This window comes from Excalfactoria chinensis, chromosome 3 (genome assembly GCF_039878825.1).
Source record: "Excalfactoria chinensis isolate bCotChi1 chromosome 3, bCotChi1.hap2, whole genome shotgun sequence".
In the NCBI taxonomy this organism is placed as follows: domain Eukaryota; kingdom Metazoa; phylum Chordata; class Aves; order Galliformes; family Phasianidae; genus Excalfactoria; species Excalfactoria chinensis.
Genome location: NC_092827.1, coordinates 4,174,571 through 4,197,138, shown reverse-complemented (window position 1 = coordinate 4,197,138; position 22,568 = coordinate 4,174,571). Strand labels below are relative to the sequence as shown.

General features: G+C 42.1%; 1 protein-coding gene across 3 annotated transcripts in view; it reads right to left on the bottom strand.

The window, feature by feature from the left end:
* The window catches only part of KIF13B (kinesin family member 13B), a 117,587-nt gene that overhangs the window by 65,850 nt on the left and 29,169 nt on the right, over positions 1 to 22,568 (bottom strand). For 2 of the 3 annotated variants that reach the window (XM_072330953.1, XM_072330954.1), the window contains exons 3-7: positions 6,497 to 6,512; positions 4,396 to 4,456; positions 2,768 to 2,860; positions 1,912 to 2,092; positions 1,279 to 1,366 (exon numbers count right to left, since the gene is read on the bottom strand). In XM_072330953.1, the coding sequence (XP_072187054.1) occupies positions 1,279 to 1,366; positions 1,912 to 2,092; positions 2,768 to 2,860; positions 4,396 to 4,456; positions 6,497 to 6,512 (439 nt within the window). Of the gene's footprint in view, positions 1 to 1,278; positions 1,367 to 1,911; positions 2,093 to 2,767; positions 2,861 to 4,395; positions 4,457 to 6,496; positions 6,513 to 22,568 lie in introns of those variants that run through there. The other variant, XM_072330955.1, reaches the window with a different exon arrangement.

Here is a 22,568-nt window from a genome sequence, read left to right as displayed (position 1 = left end):
CATTCTGGTGAAATCTAGCAAACATCTTCCACCACGTTTCCCACGGTTTATTCATACAATGTGAGAACCAAATATTTTTATCTTCCCTTTGTAGTCCAGAAATTAAACAGTGTTGTGAAATTCAGCTGCTGTGATACTTGAGAAATAAGTAGCTCCCCTGCTTCAGTGTTTTAGAACGCTCTTGTAAAATAGCTCTTCAGAGCTTTTATTTACCTACCTACATGGATGATGCTAAAGAAAACCAAAACCAGTTAAACAAAAGCACACCACAGAACACTCTGACTCGGTATGCTGAATTATGCAAAGCTGCTGGGCAACATAAAACGGAAATGCAGGCAACGTGTCTTTTATAAACAGAGACTGCCAAAGAGAGGTAAATAAATACATGGAGAGACTACAAAAGCAAGGACTTCACTGTTCTTGTGTTTTACTAAAGTGGTAGAATTCCATCCCTTATTTTTTAGTGATGGGACAAGGGGGAATGATTTTAAATTGAGACAGGGGAGGTTTAGGTTGGATCTTAGGAGGAAGTTTTTCACCCAGAGGGTGGTGACGCACTGGAACAGGTTGCCCAAGGAGGCTGTGGATGCCCCATCCCTGCAGGCATTCAAGGCCAGGCTGGATGTGGCTCTGGGCAGCCTGGTCTGCTGGTTGGCGACCCTGCACACAGCAGGGGGTTGGAACCAGATGATAATTATGTTCCTTTTCAGCCCACGCCATTCTATGATTTTCTGATTTCTCCCATTGTACATCAATACTTCTTAAAAACTGAGGCATCTTACAAAAGCATACACATATACTTGCTGTCCAATTAGTTTAGTACTGCCCAATAGGAAAGCTTCTGGCAATGTTGATAAGTATTTGTCATATAAACAACCATCTGTTTGTATTTCCAGTGTGCCTGCATGCTACTTATAGGTGACAAAAAGCAACAAGGAGCGACACTGAAAGCCTGTCTACTCTAGCTGCTCGTTCTGTAATTAATCACTCAACATCTCTCATTAATATACACTAGGCTCATCTTAAATTTGGGAGGAAAGCTGTTACATTACATAGTTCAATGACCTTCAGAGTAACTGAACAGTATAGGATGAAAATGAGTTTCTGCTATTGACTCTGTTTTCCCTAGTGATCACAGTACAACAGTTGTACAGCTCTTCTGCTTTAAAATCCACATTACCACCATGGCAATTAGGAGTAGGTTAATAATTTTGCTTATGGGACAGTACCCTAGTGTACAGGATGCCAACACAAGCCTTTCATAAAACTGATCCTTACCTTGTAGCTAGCAACAGCTAGTTTGGATAGTCCATCTACATAAGGACCATAAACACTGTGTTCTCTAACTTTTAATGACTGTCGGCTTCTGGTTGGGGAAAAAAAAAGTTATTTATAAGCACGTGCGTGACGTAAGACAATATTTACAGACAATCAGCTTCTCAGTGATACATCTCAAACATGGTGGTCTTACAGTTACCAAAATAAATCACAGAACAAGGACTGTAAAACAAACTAAGAAGCGTTATGCCTACACGTACAATACTGACACAGCCATTTTTGTCACGTCATAGAAGCTAGCATTAGACTGACTTTACTCCAAACTTTTAGTCTTTCTGATTTATTTTAATTTAAAATAAAGAGACACTGACATGAGGAGGATGAGGAAATCACCCAACTCAAATGCCTTAGTGGTGATCCATTAAGACAGTCTCTAGATGCATCCAAGGCCAGGCTGGATGTGGCTCTGGGCAGCCTGGTCCTGTGGTTGGTGACCCTGCACATAGCAGGGGGGTTGGAACCAGATGATCATTGCGGTTCTTTTCAACCCAGGCCATTCTGTGCTTCTATGTAAGTGGTATGTTGAAAGAGTGTATGGCAACATGCTACAGCATTCACACACACATTACCTACCCTTTTGGGTCAAGAAGATCCCTGACTTTCTCATTGTATATCTCCATGTAGGATACTTCCACTTTAAAACTCTGCTCTTCGTTTTCCTCCTTCTGTGCTCTTTCAAAGAGACCACTGCAAAGTCTAGGGATCAGTCCAGGTTGGTCAGCAGTACCCATCATTGTGTATGATTTTCCAGATCCTGTGTGATTAAATTTATAATTAGTGAACGTGCAATGCAGTGGTTTTTGCTGCGAGGAAAGGAAATATGGAGAAGAGGTAGCCAAAAAGATAATAATAATATAAACCTGGCATTTCAGTGAAAGATATTTGTGCTGTTTTCTAATTCAAAGCAACCAGACCATCATTCAGTCAAAAACTATGCAATTGAAAAGAAAAAAAAAAACAAACAAGAAATTTAGTTCAAACTGACAGAGAAGATTTTCAGACAGATAGTTCTGCTGTAGAGGACAACCCGCTAATACCCACATGCATGTCACAACGAAAAAAATCAGTTGGATAAGCATATTCATTTTTACATATTGCATTTAAAATGATTACTAAAGCTTATTCTGACTGCGGAGGCAGAAAATAAGGGTGATGCACCGATCTCAAGGACGATCACAATCAAAGATAACAATCCAAAGTGTGAGAAATAAGGGTGGCCAGCAACAGATACAACCACTTCTCATCCTGTCCACCTCATATCTAAGGTTAGAAAAGAGAAAATACGTTTTCTGATGTTTGCTCTACATAAAGATGCCTGTGTTGTAAGGCATTTCTCCTGAAATAATGTCACTATAACCATGGAAAGTCTCCACTCAGAACATTGACAACTTGTGTGTCAGTGTTTTACGTACATTCTGAAGGGGCTTACCTGTTTGTCCATAGGCAAAGATACAAGCGTTATAGCCTTCAAAGGCATTCTGAAGAATATTCTCTCCAAGGCACTTGAAAACAACATCCTGACCTAAGAAAGAAAACATACATGCTAGCACTGTACCAAGGTGGGAGAATGTTTATTTTTCTTGTTTTTAATTCTTCCATAATTATGTAAAAGCAAAGAGCCTTTTTTTTTTTTTTTTTTTTTTTTTTGGCTATTCTTGCCTAAATAAATTATTTAGATTCAGTATTTGCTTCCTTAACAGCAGCATGGACATCAGCTGGTAGGTATGCTACAGATGTGTACTACTACAAAACTCAGCATCTATGATTATTGTGCATAGATGTGTATGTGCTCAAAACAGCATGCTAGCAATCTTCATGCTCATGGGTTTTATCAGCAGTAAATCTCCTACCAGCTGCATGAATTCACCCATTGCTAACTGACAGCACCTCGACATATCCTCAACCCATGCATTTTAACAATTGCCAAATGTGATTTTGCAGAGACATCACCTCTGTGTGGATGATAATACACAACAAGATGTGTGTATTAGCAAAACATAGGGTTATCACTTGAAGAACTGATGGAACAGGTTGCCCAGAGATGCAGTTGATGCCCCGTTCCTGCAGACTTTCAAGGCCATGCTGGACCAGGCCCTGGGCAACCTGATGTAGCTGGGGTGTCCCTGTTCATTGCAGGGGACTTGGATGGCCTTTAAAGGTCCCTTCCAACTCTAAGGATTCTGTGATCCTATGAATTTCACATACTGAAAAGAGTCCTTTTTCTGATACATCAACACTCCTCAAAGCTTTTCCTTTCCCTCATTAAGTCTACAACTTTACAGTCAAGCCAACTCAAGACCTGACACATACAAACTCCCTCATCAGAACTACAAGTAGGTGTGCCTAGCTAAATGGTTTGGGTTGAATACACCCAACACATATCGCACTCAGCTCCTCACTGAACTGCTGCTCATTAGGGAAATTATAAATATTGGGATCTTTTATTTATTTGTTTTTAAATCCACGGAAACAAGCTAAACAAAATACACTTTTTAAAAGATAACAAGTATGAAAAAAGGAAAAGATCACCATCTGCTAAGTTCTAACATATTTCAGATTTTACCAAATCTGTTTGCCAAAATATGCCCATAATACCCCCAAATCTCTTAATGAAATACTTCTATATTTAATCAGTCTTTTTTAATACTCCAATTATGAAGTTCTAATATGATGCTCCCATCAGAACCGGAAAACAAACAGGTATATTATAGCAATATTCCCCATATCCTGCAAAGAAACTGATTCAGTGCTTTTAAAACGATGCACTTCGAACAGTATTCAAAATATAAATGTAAATATGAGTAACCCATTATTGTGATGGATTTCTCAATTTCCTGCACTGCAGATGGGTAGCAATGCCTATTGCTATCCTCATCATCATCTTTAGAAAAGAAAAACAGGAATGATTTAAGATTTCCCTTTTTCTTTTGACAACAAGCAGTCATACCGGGGAAAGATATTCCATGCCATATGGTTTGTGCCCTTTAGCAAATACTGCATTATAATTAGACCATTTGTTCTCGGAGACAACACGCGCAATGCTACAGCAAATATTACCTGCATATTTTTCTTTGACAGATTCATCCATAGACCAAAAGCAGTGATCGTAAGCAAACACCTGTAGAAAAATAACCAGGAGGGCACCTTATAGAAACCACTGCCAAAATCAAACACATTACCCCAGTTGTGACAGTGCTGGATTATGTTGGCTAACATCACGCTACCTGGGCCCATTCTGAACACAGTATGCATGCCTGAAGAATTATTTATTTCCTATGAATTCGGTATCTGAACACAAACCCATCATCTTCCTACATAAAAGCCTGTTCCTTGGTTGTGCTTTTCCCTTGCTTTAATTTCTTCCTTTCTGCTATGTGAATTCTCATTGATGTTCTCCAGCAGCTCTCCACAAGGCAACCAAGTGGATGTCAAGGAGCTCTCCTTATCCTTCCTCAGTCCCATCCCTACAGTTCATTGCTCACAGGACCTGCTACTCTATAAACTGACAGATGTCCCCCTGGCTGCTTCTGCCTACCACCTCCCAGTTCTTCCTGTCTGCATAAATTAACAACACGCCTTAGGGCAGGAACCCTTCTGCACATGAGCAATGTGTATTTATATACTGCTGACAAACAGAAGCAGCCATCACCAAAGTCCACGAGCAAATGAGCTGTACCACTAGAAGAATAGTGCTGACACCCTTTCAAATAGAAAAGTTTCAGTTTTGCAGTGAACCCATTTAAAGGCATCTTTCATTGTGACAGCTGACCCCCAATAGGGAAGTGCCTACTACAGGATCCCAGGCTGCAAAAATAGATGTTTGCAAAACAGTGCCTCTGGCCATGCATTTGTAGCAAAAAAAACCTAAGAAACCAGGGTAGGAGTTGGTCTACTTTCAAACAGGCAAAATCCATTCTGTAGGATATGGGGAAAAGGAAAGTGTCACGGGTTGCACTTTGCCTGCTTACTCCCCATCTAAGTTTAATTAAGGCTGCTCTTTTTCCTTTAGACATTCGTTATGGCTACAGAGCTGATGACTGCAGCACTTCACATCACGTTAGCAGAGCAAGTGCACTCTGCCGACATCTCAAATTCACCTTCTGAATGCCAGCCTGATTATTTCTGAAACTCTGTTAAAACATTTCCCTGTTCAGCTTCAGTGAAGTCTGTGGTCCGTGCTAAAGGCACCAACCACGCAGCAGTTTATACACAGGTGACCCACCCTAACATTTTTCATGTACTAAAGGTCGTAGGAGCAAAATATGTTGCATCATGCCTACATTAATAATAGAAAAACCCTCCAGAGAACTATTGATTCTGTAGGAACTGACCTCAGTTACACCATTCCCTAATGAACCATATCATGAGATCTGAAGAAATCATTTAAGGATTCACAAAGCAGTAAAGAGAATCTCTCTCAATTGTCTACGCTAATTAAAATAGAAGAAAAACTATCCAAGAGTTGAAAATCTGGACTACCAACACATCCAGCACTACTTAGATCTGAGAAAATGCTTAGTGCGGCAAAATCCTACAGATCTCAACAACTTCCCTTCAAAAACGCATTCCTTTTTTTGACACCCTCCCCCTTTTTTATAGAGTAAATTGATGCTGCAGTGTCATGTAAAACAAAAGAGTTTATTTTGCAGCCTCTAAATAAACGAGCTGCTCTCACCCCGACTGAAATTACATTAGGGTTTTTTTTGGGGGGTTCTTTGAAATTATTAAACAATTATGCACATTACTATAGCAGTCCCAAGACATCATTGGATATATGACTGCAGCAATAAAGCTGAACTCCATTGTGCCAGGGTAAAGATAGATATCAGCATGCCAAGTACAAAGTCATGGGACCACAAGCCGTACCAACAAAAGGAGTTTGCTACAACACAAATGCCAGAAAATGCTTAAAAAAAACCCCACAGACAACAAGCAGTCCCCCATTCACAGCCTGTAATGCTGAGTATGTGTGTTCTCATTTGTTCCCGTGACTCATCCTTTGGCAAAGGCTACACAGTGTTCTTCTGCAGCAAGGAAATGCTTTGAGTTTCTTACTCAACAGCTGACCAGCTGCAGGGCTGTTTTGCTGAAATGCTTTCAATATTTGGCTATCACACAACCAACTGAACCACAAGCAATGAGCAATAAGGGTCCTTACCTTCGGCTGGGTCCTGCTGCTCCCAGAAGCAGCAGCAGCAGCAGCAAGGATGTGGTGCAGCACGTGGGGTAAGAAAAAGACAAAAGAAAAAGACGGTTAGCTACAGGGACTTCAGCTTAATTGCTCTGCTGTTAACATCTCATTTTGGAGCACTGTTATTTTAGCAGTTTGTGTCTTTCCTCCCATCTCTCCTCAAATGAGCAGCGAATAGCAATTCCTTTCTTTTGTTGTGTGCACAGCTGAAAACTTTCTGACAGAACACAGTGAGCACCAGAGCAGTCTTTAAGACAGCAGCACAGCAGCAGTCAGTGCACCAATGATTCAGACACTGGCACCAGGTTATGCAGCATTTTCTCATGCAGAGGGCTGGAGGAGCCCTGCAAACACAGGTAGAAGGAAGCGATGCTCTCTTTGCCCTGGGCCTTGCAAATGGCATCGGTAAGCTCCTGCCATCAGCAAAGCCTTGCTGCAAGCATCACTGATTTCTTTCTTTTGACAGGGCAGGAACTGTGTACCATCACTTCACGCTGCCCACATGGGTTGGGAAGTGAACTGAAGAATTGTAACGTCAGCACAGTCTTCCAAAAGTTATTATTTACAAATCAAGTCCATCATTTCTTTCTGCTTAGGCTTGGTTTTGATATGAATATAACTCACCAGCCAGGACTAAGCAGTCCTTTGGCTAGCAGTGGCAGAACAGTTATTTCAGCCAGTGTTACCCTGCAGCAGCCACGTCACAGGATCATTCAAATGAGCTCCTGTTTGTGAGGAAGGTTTATTCCTATTCCTACAGGAAGATCATCTTCCTATAGAGCAAGGCAAACACGGAACCTGGGCTAAATGCATGAGTTCAGCACACTGAGATACCGCCCTGATTCAGACCAGCAGCTCTGCTCTGTCCCAGCCCAGTCCCAGCAGGATTATCCTGTGACAGCACACTTGACTTTTCAGCCCTCGGTACAGCACATATTATTGAGCATCTGGATTAAAGCAGCAATAAGGATGTAATCTGAAAAATCCCATCACATACTTAAGAGGATGGATTACTCTAGGTTATGTATCAGGCTTAGTTTAGACTGAAGGTCTTAAAACGAGTATCTCATTTTCTAAAGGTGTGCACATACACAGGGAAACACATTTTGCTTCCATGTTTAATGCAAGCACATGAAAGGAAACCTTACATCAAAGGACATCAGTATTTTGGATACATAGGATAGCTGCCCTCTTGGACTCAAAAAGAGCAAATCTGACTAATGTTTCCCAAAGGAAAGGATGGAGGGTGCACACTGTACCACGCAGAAGGATGCTGTGCACAGCCTGACCCATCATCCCACAGCTGGGCCCAGCAAGCTATGAAATGATTTTCATCCCAACTGGAAACCCCATGGGAAGTAAACAGATGGGAAGAAGCAGCACCCAGTCTGCTGAGTGTTCCCAGGAGGCTCCCTGCCCCACTACAGTGCATTGCAATCATCTGGCCAAGAGGTGACAGAAAGACAAATACCAATGGCAGACACAGCATCCCACATAAAGCACTGCCAGCCATGAGGTAAGCAACCAACGCTGCCTACTGCTAAGGCTGAGGCAAGCAACAAAACCCCAGAGCATCCCAATAGCTCTTATGCTGCGCGAGCTGCAGGACCAAGACGCACTGACAAGACACGTGCATGTTTAGGCAAATTTAGTGGGGAAAACAACACAAAAAATGATGAGAGATGAAAGATGGCTGAGGAAAGAAAGGCAAGGACAACTCAGACCTTATCTTTCTGGGTAGCTTAAAGATAGCAGCCAGCTGACAAGTCAGCACATGCTCTGTGTCAGTCACAACACATCCCGCTTCTTGCTGCAATCAGAACTGGGTGAGCAGGAGGACAAAAGTGGGGGACAGCAAGTCAAAAAGCAGGGGGACGAGGTACGGAGGCTGCGTAATGTCATCTAATGAGCCAGGAGTGTTTCATTTTTTCTTCTGAAAGAGAACATCTCCAATTAAAAAAATGGAGGGGAGGAGAGGAAACAATTTCAACAATAACTGTTCAGCGGGGAAGTCCTACAAAATCCCCCAGAAACGTTTACTGCTTTCCACTTTCAATCTTCCATAACCACTGCAACATTAAGCACATCAGATTCCAATACAACTGGAGCCATATTGTGCCTTTCAGCAGGAGCTGCTCAATAGAAACTCCAGAAAGAAGCTGAAGACCCAAATAGAAAAACAAACGGATGAGGAAAATCGATGTGGACTTCAGAGCAGAAAGCTCCTGGCATCTCCCAGCACCACCACACCTTCAACTTTGCTCCCCAGAAGCTACCAAGGCAGCCAAGCTTGTTTGCCTTAGATCAATTTGTATTCACCCATGCTTTATTATAAGTAAAGCTGGCATCACGTGTCACAGTAATTTATCCTTTGGATGCAAGAACAGCTCCATTTAGCAGATATTTTATTCTTTTTAAAGTTTGTGTGGATATAATCCAAACCATTCCGTTCTTGAGACTGCTTAAGCTTACCAGTTCAATTGTTAATGCCCCTGAATTACAGCCCCTGCTATACCACGATAACACAGACTACATGCTACGAACATCTAAGAAATTCAAATCTCACGTTCACAGAACCTCCCCATATGGCCACAAAAAGCCAGCGATGTGGGCTCTGTTTGAAAAGCAATGGATTAAAAGTTAATGGCTTCGTGGGCTGAAGGGTTTTTCAGGAACTGTATCTTTCCAAACATGATTTCTGAGTGTGAGCCGTTCCTCTGAGGGTAAATACTGGATGCAGATGAAGCTGAATACCAAAAGGACCTCTGCATTGCTCATGCTGTCTCGGCATTAAACCTCTGTCTGGACAGGGAGGCAGGATTTAACACCAGTTTTTGCAGTCTTGTATTCTGGAATAGCCCAGCTTATGATTTTCAAGTTTACCGTCTCCACGAAGAAGCAAATAAATCCTCTGTTGTACTGCAAGAGCCTCCTAGCATGAAGAAGCTGATAAAGTGAAGGCGTTATTGAAGAGCTCTGGCATCAGTGAGCCACAAGACAGACAACTCCATGTTCAAAGCTTGGGAGCTTGCCTATCTTTCTCAAGCAGATTCCTGAACTGGAAGCATATTTCTAACTGACTCAGAATGTGGTTTTCTGACATTGAAACGTTGTGACTTTTGCTCTCTAAATTTCAGCCCCAGAATCTCTTTCCTAAAGCTGGTTATTGGCAAAATCACATTTGGTAATGTAATGGATTGTCAAACAGAGACATAACTGAAATACAGCAGCATGGCAACAGATAAGAAAATGCAGAATTCACTGAGAAGCTGTTTCCTGATCTTCCACATATCACACCGATACAATTGCAAAGCTTTTTTTCCCCATACAATAAGAGGAAATGTCTACTAAATCAGGTTTCGATCACTTCAGGCTCCCGTATCTCACAATACCTAGAAATCCACTTTCCAGAATATATCAGAAGACAAACTGCTTGAGGTTGTTGTCCTTATGTCTATAAAAACTCTTCCCCCATTTCTTAATGTAGGCCAAGTTTTATTAAAATGCTGTGTCCCACGAGACTGCTCCAATTTCCAGATGATAACCAACTAATACAGCTCTTACAGAGTTCCAGTTTTCCCTCCCCACCCATAGTGACCTCTGGCAGAAAACCACGTTGCCCTACTTGAGAAAACAGAACCTGCAAGCAGACGTGCTCCCTTTAAAACAAAGTCCCCAAATACGTCAAAGAAAATGGAAAAGAGAGAGCTCAGATTTGTGTAGCTAAAAGGAACAAAAGTGATCACTGTTACTTAGAAAATTCCTCTGGCGCTGCAGGCATTCCAAGCATAGTTGGCGGTTACTTCGTTTCTACTGACAAAACTCATTTTTGCCAGCTCACTCAAGAAAAGGAAAAAAAAAAAGGCTTGAAAAACAAGAATTTGGGCAGCACAGGAGCAATGTGGGTTTGGGGTATTTTCTTGTTGGAGCTACATTTCCCGTATTGTTTGTCTCCCCGCATTCAGGTGGTGCACGTATCCCATAAAGTTATAGTACGACAAGGGGATTACAACTTCATTCTTCTGTTTGTATACATTTAGATCCTGGGATGCTATTGTGCTCCAACAGAATGTTTGGTGAGCACCCAGTACCCAGACTTTCAATTACTATTGTGCATTGGAATACCTTTTAATAAAGCCTGATGCCTGGTCTGGTATTAAATGTGCAGGTTGGTGGTTGTGCCTGTGGCAGCAGGTTGGAGATTGACGATCCTTAAGGTCCCTTCCAACCAGGGCCATACTGTGATTGTGTAATGCTTTCTAATCATTGGAGAGGGCAGAAGGAGAAACATCTTACAGCTTGGCAGCCTTTCAACTCCACAGAGAGATCTCCAGATGGACACACCAAGGTCCCAGCCTGGGATATGGCAGTAAAAACCTTCTGCCTCTGGGAAAGCCACGAGTGGCTTCCATCACAAGCAAATCAGCCTCGGAGCGGTGTGATAAGCTCCTGGAGAGGCAAAGTGCTCAGGGTTTGCATACATACATGTATAGGTGCATGGAAACACTGCTCATGTGGCAATCTTGTTCAACCGCGTCACAGCATCAGTGCAAACACAGGGATCGCATTCAGCACAACCTTGAGCAGAAAGCAAAGGGCTAAAAAACTAAGTCGCTGATCTACATGGTTAATCCTAAAATAAGATATGGCATGCTATGCAAAGTAAGCAGGTCAGACTAAAAACCATCACTAAAAAGTCCATGCAAGCCACAGAAATAAAGGATACATCTCAACTGGATACACTGAAAAAAGAGCAGTACCACGGGCTAACAAATTAAGAGGAAAAACTCTATATCCAATAGTCTTGCTAGTGGGATGTTTATGTAGACAAGCTTTCCTGATGTGGACATAATTACATGTTGTAAAGATACTTCAATAACAGTACTTTACGAGAAGGGGGAAGGCCAGTCTGTATTTTCACAAGGCTTCTTCAGTGGCACAATGGAGCCTGCACAAACAGCAGTTGTAGGGGAGGTAACACTGCCATTAGGATTACTTCATCCTACTGCAAACAGGAGGAAAAAACTAACAAAACCCAGCCCTGTGACCGTCTGACTGCTACCGGAATCCTTTGGGCGTTTCATAAGAACTGCCTGAAATGCTGCAGCACTATTTCCTGCATATGTATGCTGAATTTCTCATTCAACTGTCAAGGTGCTTTTTGTTGGTTTTTAAAATCATTTTATTTCCATTTTATTTCCATTTTATTTTATTTTATTTTATTTTATTTTATTTTATTTTATTTTATTTTATTTTATTTTATTTTATTTTATTTTATTTTATCTTATTTTATTTTATTTTATCTTATTTTATTTTATTTTATTTTATTCTTTTTAAATACAAAATACATGTTCCATCATGGTAGCAGTAAGTGTTTTCCTTGTAGATTTTCAGCCTATCCTTTTCACCCTCCCCAAATCACAAGCTCTCATTTCTAAGGATCCAAGACTTCCAGTTCCATGTTCTGTTCATGCCTTTAGCCCTAGTTCCTGCCAACATTCAGAATGAATGTGCAATGAATGCAGAAACCACATAACAAAACCCCAGTCCACCAACCTGAGGCTTTTTGGTTTAGATTGTTGTGAGCAAGTCAACAAGTCACCAGCAAACACCGCAACCTTACACAAAGGTAAACTGTGAGTCAAGAGCTGCACTTGGACATCCCTGACCTCTTCTACACTGATTTAAGATGCCTACTTCAAAACTGTGGGTTTCTCCTTTTAGTGTAAGAAACAATTTTTCCTTGGGTGGCAGGTGGGATTTACAAGAGCTCAAACAGACGACTGTGAAAGTTTGAGTTCTATATCAGCACTTTTATTCAGTGCTGAAACTCAGTACACCGAGAACATTCAAACAGCAAGAAAATGGGTCAAGCAGAAAGAACATTTTCACCATAAATTTAATACAGAATATTCTTTACAGAAACATACTCCTACTCCTCTTCCCTTGGAGGCTTTGAGCTCAGTGTGTGCATTTGTGAGAGCACATAGTCTGAGACCACAGGGCAGCGGTCCCAGCACTGGCTCTGCTGGGGAACATCTTTCCAGGCAACTTTCCCAGTGTCTGTTTCCAGCCACCTACAGCAGCCTGGCGCTACAGTCTGGAAAGACTGGCCTTGCTCTTCTCACTTCAGATTTATTTCAAGGCCTAACATGACTCCTAAGCAAGATGTTTGTTCTTATGAACACAGAAGAAGGGTGGAAGTTGGGAGCAAGCCAAAGCAATGCCTGCATCTCCTCCACCAATAAATGAAATGTGCACGAAGTAGCTCCTACCCTGCCCTTGTGCATGGTGTGAGAAGAGTCAGCACTCTCGTCTTCCAAGAAGAACAACTTGCTGACATCCACAGCAATTTCTAAGGGGAGTCTGCTGGTAACTTGAAGTAGAAAGAAAATAAAGAAAGAAAAATAAAAAGAAATAATAAACATTGTCTGCTGTCAAGTCCAAATCCCCAAGGAACTTAGAATTATCCAACAAATACCCACGTAATTTGTATTTCAGCCACTAAAACTCCAACTGAGGAAACACCTGCTAGCTTGGTGGCCAAACCAACAAGTCAGACTGCCTCCTTCTGCTTGTTTTCTGGTTCCACAAATGTGCCTTCTTGTCTTTAAGCCAAGAGTAACATCCTCTTGAAGGGGATGCCAATCTGAGGAGACACGTGGACTCAGTTCTCCAACTCCTTCAGCACATCTACTAGCCACTAAGCAAGCAGGTAACATGTGAAATGGGTGTAGTTGAAAAGAAAACATAATTATGGTAGCCTTTTGTACTAACTGAATCTTGGTGCACGCACAATGTGTTTATAACATTGGGAATACCATTGGATGCACAGACCAGTTCCTGAATCAGGGCGCAGTTTCAGCATCACTAGTTGTCTAGCTGTTCAAATGGGCAGCTCTGGGCACAGGCACAGCATACAAGTTCATAACTTGGAGCCATTTTGGATGCCTCCTGAACTAAGTAGCTGAGATGCAAAGGGTTATTTTCAAATGGCAAGTGTATACACAGCATATTTTGGATCCAGCTCCATGCTAGAGACTCAAGTAGTATTTAAAACTATACACATGTGGGAAAGCATAAATGACACTGATCTAGTTGTGCAGGGGATGAATATAAGAGCTGTAGGCAGAAAGGTTTGGTCATTAGCATAGAAGATATTAGTCTTGCTTCCATGGTTCAGTAGCCACTGAATTTCCCTACGTCAGCCCATATGCATTCCACGATCTCAGTGATAAGTGAGAGGCTGTTGCACAACATCTGTGTATTATCAACTTTAACCTCCCAGTGACATCCAAGGAGCCTGGAAGGTACAAGCACAGCACAACACGTCTGAACCACTCAAGTAAAATACAGTCTGCCAACAGCAGCTTGTCAATACACTGGCATCTTAAAAACAGCACTTAAAATATCTTCATGAATTTAAAAGTCTTAAACATTTTGGCTATATAGTGAAATTACAGTGTTTGATATCTTTCACAATAAGGAAAGGTGTTATACTGTCATTTCTCTACAGCATGGACTACACACCTGGCCTCCTCTCTGATCAACTCCTTCTGTAGTGTCTATATTTCTTCAATCCATTTTAGCAAGCTGATAACAATATGAAGACAGTACAGCTGGAAGCAATCAATACCTACTTTGACATTCAGTGTCAGCTAAATGTCAGCAATGTGAAGTATTTGGCATACGTTTACATGCTACTGTTCCTTTATGAAGATTTCAAACCTTTTCACCCAGCACCTTATGTAAATTCACACAAACAGTTGAGCAGCTTCAAAATCAAAGTTCTGCCGCAAAAGATGTTAATGAAGATGTTTAGAAGAGATTGCTTTCCTCACCTACCCATATCCCCACTACCAAGAACAAGAGTTATTTGCTGTTGATGTTGTTCCAGTACAATATGCTCTCAGGACTGGAATCAAGTTACTAGACTACATGGCATAGGAAAATAAATACAACCTTGCCTGCTTTTCAGGGTAAAATGTACCAAGCCGCTCTGCTGCCTGACCTAGAAAAGAAATCCTCATCCTCAGTGTGTCATTTGAATCAGCTGTTCTTTTCCCAGCACATGGGTGGAAGCCTATGGAGGGAATAAGCTATAATTGACCTGTTTGCTGAAAAGCAAAGGGAAAATACAGCATATTATGAAAATTACAGGCAAGCCTTCACCATGACAGCTCCTGTGTCCTGTATACGCCTTGCTAATAGCTGGGGACTGCTGACAAAACGTTCTAGGCAAACACCCCATTCCGTTTAAACCTAGAATTACACAAAACCCTACAGATGTGCATAATGAATTTGTTTCACAAACAAAACCCACCTTTGGAGTGAAAAGGAGAGACAAACCCATGCAAAGGCTACAAGGTAATGCCTTGCAGGCTCACGCTGCATGCAGCACACACAAAGAGCAGATGAATGTATGGCCACAGCGTTGGCACTGCCTGAAGCTGCCGTAGTTCTGAGCAGGACTAGAACAGTGCAAGTGTATTCAGTGCCTTTATTTCCTTCTACTTGTAAAACAGCTCTTTCTTTAGTACTTGTGGGGAGAAGCCCGAACTATTTCTAAGTAAGCACTACCAATTCACCGTAGCATTTCCCCGTGCCCTTCAATTTCCTAAATTCAGCTTTTGTCTGCAAGAAGAACTCACGCATCTGCTTTGTCTATTCTTCTTCCTCCCACCTTAGCAAATCGCTGTGGTCATTTCTAAGTGTAGGAAATATTTGTGAACTATTCTTGACTCACCACACCACAGAACTATTTCAAAGCACTGCAGTTCTCTCACGCCCATTGTGTTCCAGCCGAGCGCTCTCATTTGGAGAATCAGATAATCCTGAAGTATTTCATGGGGAAGGTCATTTTGAATACTCCTTCATTCTGTACTTCTTGTTCCAGTCATCTTTCTTTATTCTTGCATGTGACAGATCTTTCACTGAACACTTGTACCAGCACCCATCACCTTCAAAAACATGTTGGGCAGCTGCTTAAGGGCTTGTACTTTACTGTCAGTACTTTATTCATGATGGGAAAAAAAAATAAAAGCCAGGAAGAAGGATCGGAAAAGATGCATGACGAGCAGTACCAGCTGCAGATAGCATCATGCATCTGGCTGCAAGTTGATTTAGAAGTGACCTATCTGGAACAGCCATTGGAACTGAGGTTGGTAAAGCACTACGTACATTTTGGCTGACAAAACGTTCTTCCAGAGGCTATGGCCTGCAGCACTGAAAGAAGCAATCAAGGATTAAGTTATCATTTCACTGCCTTGGCAAGAGAGTTCAGCTACGCAGCAAGGTAAAACATGCACTGTACACCATCACTTATCCTTTTTACCCAAACAAATTGTGTCAGACTAAATCCCACTGTGTAGTTCCATGCCAACCAATCTCCTGGGCTCTGGACTCTGTCCAACAGCCCCTTGGCTCTCAGCAGCTCTCGTGTTGTACTGCTGCAGGGTGAGGAGCTGCTTGCAAAGATGGTGCAGTTCCCACCCCAGGGCAACATCATTCCCATTGCTCTCAAAGGCATCTAAAAGTGCCAACAGCAATCCTCGAACGTCTCATCAACTTGTAACACCTATACCAAAAAATAATCAGAATATGGTTTAGTGGGTACGGTGGTGACAGCTGAAATAAATGACCTTAGTGGTGTTTTCTAACCTTAATGATTCTATGGGATATGGGGCTTTCACATGAGCAATTGCATGAGGACCTTCCCTGCAGCTTTTCAACAAAGCCTACAGCAAACCTCTCCTCCCCAGCAGCCTGAAGGCACCTCTAGGCCAAGGTCAGACTGAGCTGAATGCACAGCAGCTGCCAGTCAGATTTCCTCCTTCCTCACTCTTATCGCTAATTACTTCTAAGAGCTTCCCACAAACAACACCATCGCTTTGCTTCCTGCACTGCTCTTAAGCAGAGCTGTTTATCAACCCAGCATGCCTTGGCTTTTGAAACCCCTTTCAACACCTCTCCCTGCAAAAATAACCATCAGCCTGAAAAGGAGCCTTCAGCCCTTTCACAACCACTTCCCAAGAAAGAAACTGTTCATAAAATCATAGAATTTAGGTTGGATGGGGCCCTAAAGATCATCTAGTTACAATTGTTTGGCTTTTCAGGAAACTTGGTTGTAATACAATAGCTTTACATGAAGAGAGTAATCAATCACCTAGAAACTGTGCTGGTTCCCACTGCCAGGAATGATTAATATGAAACACACAAGCAGGCACTACAGAAAACACAGTAATAGCTCACGTCTCACTGCTGACACTGTGCTGTGGCCTTGTAAAATATTAATTTGTTAAAACTGCTGCTGCTGGAGAAGAGGGAGGAATTTACTCTTGGAACAGCTTCTGGCCTCTGTGTACAGGAGTGGCTTTCACATCCTTCAAAAAACCTATAGAAAAAAAAGCTTGTGTAATCTCAGCAGTCCAGAGAATCAGTCACATTTCCTTGCTGTACCCTGGTACAATTTGTTGCTCAATATTTCTAATTCTCCCTCCAAGTATCATAGAACCCTTAAAGGCCACCTGGTCCCACTGTCCTTGCACTGAACAGGGATAGCCAGAGCTCCATCAGTGCCCAGAGTCCCATCTAGCCTGACCTTGTGCATCTCCAGGGACAGGGTATCCACCTCACATCCAGGCAACCTGTACCAGCGCCCCACCTCCCTTATTGTAGAAGACTTTCTCATAACCAGTCTAAATATCTCCTCTTTTAGTTTGAAACCATTTCCCCTTGTCCTGTCGCAACAAAACCTGTTAAAGAATCTGCTCCCTTATACACAACACTTCTAATGGTACTAAAAGGCTGGATTTGTAAACAAATGCTGTGTAATTTCTTTATGAAGTAAATGTGTACGTAGCAAATGTTTGCACTGGCTCCTGTTATATTTTGGGCACAATACACTACAAAAAGTTGAAATTCTAGTAGTCAAAAACCCTAAAACACAATGAAGAAAACTTCAGCTCTAACCTCAAATGTGAACTCATGCTTACCTCCATGCCCTGCTCTTCTCTTCCACAGCAGCCTCCCTCCAGCACTAGATCCTTGCCAGCAGCAATCAGCTGGTTTCATTTAAGCTTCTCTTTTCCTTTTCCAGCTCTCTGTTTAGGATACAGAGTGTGGTATGTGCCACGTGGAAAAGTGTTTAATATTTTGTGGTCTCAGTGATTATTTCCACAACAGTACCATAATCCATTTGTCTCACCTACATGGCTGAGACATTTCTTCTCCTGAAACTCACCTAAAGGTGTTATCAAACTTGTCAGTTCCTGATGCCAAGTCTGCGTTGTGAAGAAGCTATTTTAAGCCTGCAAGTGCATGCTACAACCAGCTGCTGGTATTCATAAAGAGTAACAAGATGTAAGGCTTTAATATGCACTGAGGGGCCAAATGATGGCTTCTCCTGAGTTCTTACTTTGAACTTCGAGATTCCCTGCTGGCTGCCTCGACAAACTTTTGCTTTTTGATGCAATTTGTAGCCTGCTTAATTGTGATTCATATGGGACAGCATATGCAAAAGTACTTTATATTGCACAGTCATGATTTAGCACTATACACAGTAGCGTCCCCACAAACAATAATAAAAGCAGATGTTCCTCCCCATATCTCAAGTACCACTTCAATTAAACGCAAATATCACCAAGGAAAGCATTAGTTTTGCTAAAGCTAAAGCAAATTTAGAGATTACAAACATTCTACATGATACCTGCAGTTCATTTTGAATTACAAAGAGCAATGGCACAGGTTGGCAGGAGGAGTCCCATCCCTGGAGGCATTCAAGGTCAGGCTGGATGGGACCCTGGGCTGCCTGATCCAACGAGTGGCAACCAGCCCACAGTAGGGCCTGGAACTAGATGGACTTTAAGGCCCATTCCAATCTAAGCCATTCCGTGACTGCATGATCTATGTCAAAGAATAGGCAGATATTGGAATTTCAATGGATGAAGAGGATCTATTTTTGAAAGAATTCACCTAATCATCCATACTTCGTTTTTCTAAATCAAGGAGACACCAGACTAGTTAGAGTTGCTAGTAGCCAAACACCAAGTTTTCTCTTAGCTTGAAGCTGCACAATGCAGTTAATGCTTAACCCACAATACTTGTATGGAATGACAAAACAAGAACCATTAATCACATATACGCTTCTGAAAATGCCACTGCTGGACTCCATGGCTACTGGATCACCCATGAGAACTCACAAAACAGCTTTCTAGTTATATTGGAAAACCCCATCAAACTGGCTGGGAGCATAACATGGAATTTGAGAGTCAGCTGTTCCCCTTTCAATTTGTATCATTTCTGGATAAAATGTTTCGCAATAAGAAACAGTTTGTAACCAAAAAACATCACATCCCTCCCAGTGAAGGAAAGAAACAACCTTCAAGCTTGCATGCTACACAGTGCAAGCAGAGAAAAACAAAAGGCCAGCAGCTGCAGTTCTTTACTGTTAGACATTGTACATCATATCTGTCTCCGTTTCCAGTCTTCATTTCCTCTCAGAGCGTTTCCCAACTGTAATTCCCCCATGCAGGGCAGGTACAGCTGGCCAGTTGCATGGTGCTTCCTTACAGAATAACAACAATAATTAAAAGTCACATAATCATTAGCCGTTATACAGAATCGCAGCATCATTAAGGTTGTAAAAGAGCACTAAGATCATCCAGTCCAACCCTCAACCCATTACCACCGTTCCCACTACATCACCTATAAATGGTTTCCAGTTTACTTTGCTGCTTCTGCGCACCCTTCATTACCTGTGCGTGATACTTATGCCCACCTCTCACCATCAGTCCTAACAACACAAGTTGAAAACAACTCATTTGGATGTGCTTCTCTCTCCCTCCTCCTGCCTGCAGAAAACACAAAGGAGGCAGCACTTTGCAGGCAGGTGAGGAGAAGAAAGCCTGTATTGCAAAAGGAATGAGTTGTTAGCAGTTGTTTCCCCCAAAACATGGCCCTGAAAGCAGTGGATAAGAGAAGATTCTCATTCCAGCACATTTTTTTTGCAAAGGAAAAGCACCTAGTAGCTTGCTTTGATAAAAACCACTCAGCACATGTGAAATTAGTATCAGACATTCAGATAAAAGCCAGTGGACATCACAGGAACTAAATATAACAGATGACAAAGTATATAAGAGGAAAGAGGAGCAAAGGGAAATTCATATCAAGATCACGTTCCAGCTGAGTAAGTCCCTGTAAAATCAGACTGCAGCACATTGCCTTGTTGCCCTTAGCTACTGCTTGATTTTAACAGATAAGCTGTCATACCCAATTTGGGGGTTACTTAACCGGCATTTCCTTCCTCAGAAGCACCTTCAGTTATGAGGCATTAAGGCATCAAATTCTCAGCTACGTAAACATGATTATTCCTCTTCACAGAAAAATACAGCCTTGGGAGAGCTGTGCATCTCTCCTGCATACGGTCAGCAAAGCACAAAGAAAAGGCAATGACCTGTCTGGCAAAGTCAGCGAGAAGCAAACCTCAAAAACACTTTATTTTCTACATCAAAAACTGCTACAGAAGAATAGAACAGAATAGGATCAAGGTCACTTTAAAACACAGACTGAATATCAAACAAACTGCCAAGTTATTTGACGGCGTTTAAGAAAGGAATGAACTCAAGAAGCACTTGGAAAATGCTGTCAGACACAGGATTTGATTTTTGGGTGGTCCTGTGCTGAGCAAGGAGTCGGACTCAACAATCCTTGTTGGGTCCTTTCCAGCTTGGGATATTCTATGTTTCTTTTACGTGACTTCTTCATCTGGCTTCCATACCAGGCCACACATTTCTGCCATTCTGCCTGCCTCTAAAAGACATGAAACCAAACATATACAGAAAGGACATACTAAAATCCACATACTTAAATACAGAGAGGAGAATGATGGCAGCTTTTAGGGAAGTCAGTTCCATAATCAACTTGACAGTATTCCTTTAACCTCATTACTGCTCTGCAGCCAGTATAACAAAACAGACAAGACGTCTAATTACCATAATTTGGTGACTCTGGCTTACAAAACCCTTAAATGTTCACTCATGCAGCTGATTGAATGAGTTTACCCAAGCAAACACAGAAAAAATGTTGAATATTCAATTTTGTCATTTGCTGCTACAAAAACAGGACACTACAATAATATTCCCTTCTACAGGTAACTGTTATCACCATATTAGAAGCATCCCTGCTCTCAGAATATGTAATCCATGGTTTCTTACAATGGTTTGAGTTGGTAGGAGCCTTAAAGGCCATCTGTCCCACTCCCTGCACTGAGCAGGGACACCCACAGCTCCATCAGTGCTCAGAGCCCATCCAGCCTGACCTTGGCTGTCTGCAGGGATGGAGCACCACTGCCTCTCAGGGCAACCCACAAGGACGTACTGATGCAGACATTTAAGGGGTTGGTTTGAGCACAACGATGGAGAAAGGAAATTTAAAGAAGAGCATCACCGTGAAGTCATCACACCCCATTTCTTTTGTGCAATTAACAATTGATAGCAGCTTCTTCTCACGCCTCACTTAACAGCAGTGCAAAGTGGAGTTTGCCATCCTATTTCCCTGTTCACAGGACTTGGGTTACCAACACGAGCTGTTGCTGCCAGATCAGGTATAGGACAAGAAGAGTGTTTTTGTCTTTGCCACCAAACTCTGGCTATTGCAGTGTGGGAGAGAATGGAAGACAGAAATGCACTGCTGCTATCGTGCTGGTTAATAGAAGTGCAAAGAGCCTTACCTAAATACTACCTACATAAATCAAAAGGTCCACAGCATTCAAGCCATAAATGAACATTTATGTAAGTCTGGAGCAGCATGAAGATATGCAGGTTCACTTTCTTGGCTGATATCACCATCCAGTGCCAGGTGTAAGCATGATACTAAAAGCAGAAAGGCTTTGAAGCATTCAGAAGTCTGTACAGAAGGAATTCGGACAGATACTTGGCTCACACAAGAGAGCTTCCAACCCCACTGCTAATGTTTGGCTGGCTGGTAAAAGCAAGCACCTGAAGAAACTTTCCCTTGCCTCTCTCTCCCTCCTTATTCCTTTATTTTTTCCCTTGAACTTTGATTTTCCCATCAGCAATTGGATGACTGAATGCTCCCAGAGGAAAAGTTGGACTGTGCAATACAAAACATGTGAGTTTCCATTTATTGTTCCACAGAATAAGAGGAAAATACAGCCTCTCCAAGTACAACACTGTGTTTTAAACATCGCATTTGCCTTCCAGAGTTGAAAGGGAAAGAAATCTGGTTAAAACATGACTTGCAAAAAGAAAGGAAGAGAAAATACGTTACAGGCATAAAGCTGCATTGTAAGAGATTGCCTGAAAGGCTGCCAACGCTGCGATTCCCCACAGCTTCTTTGTAAGAAACACACTCCACAGACTTGAGGAATACCTATGAAATACCTACAAGCTTTCAGAAACACCTGAAAGGAACACCTAATACTATGATTTTTAGCCACCATACAGTTTCAAATAGGATTATAGGATTCTGATACCACAGGTTTTTAAAACCCTGAAGCTCTTCTGTAAGATCTGCCAAGCTCGTGGCAAGTCCAGTGCTCCCTTCAGAAACCAGGCAATTCACTTTGCCCCAAATCACTGAGCAAACCCAACAGAGACTAGCAGCAAAAAATCAGATCTCTTCCCATCCTCACCAAGTTATGTTCTTCCAATGGGGATGGTCTTCAAGCTCGAGTGCTAAGCTCTACATCAGGGCTTTATAAAATGAGGCAGCGCCTGGGTTTGTGGGTGCATCTGTCACCTGGCTCAGCAGCATTAGCTCAGGTACCTGTTTTATCAAAAACCACACAGCTGACTCACAATGGTAGGATTTCAATGGGATGCTTCCCTTTCTTTTTTTTTTTTTTTCCATTTGAAATAACAGAAAAGCATTGAGAGTCTCTTGAAGGCTCCAGCATTGTTCACCACTGTACGGATTTGATAAAGGGGAATGGTAACTCATCCAAGGCTGCATTTGTTGGCAGCAGACAGAGCTCAGAGGCCTCCTTTATCTCCCTCCCTGCTGCACGGTTTATTGCCTG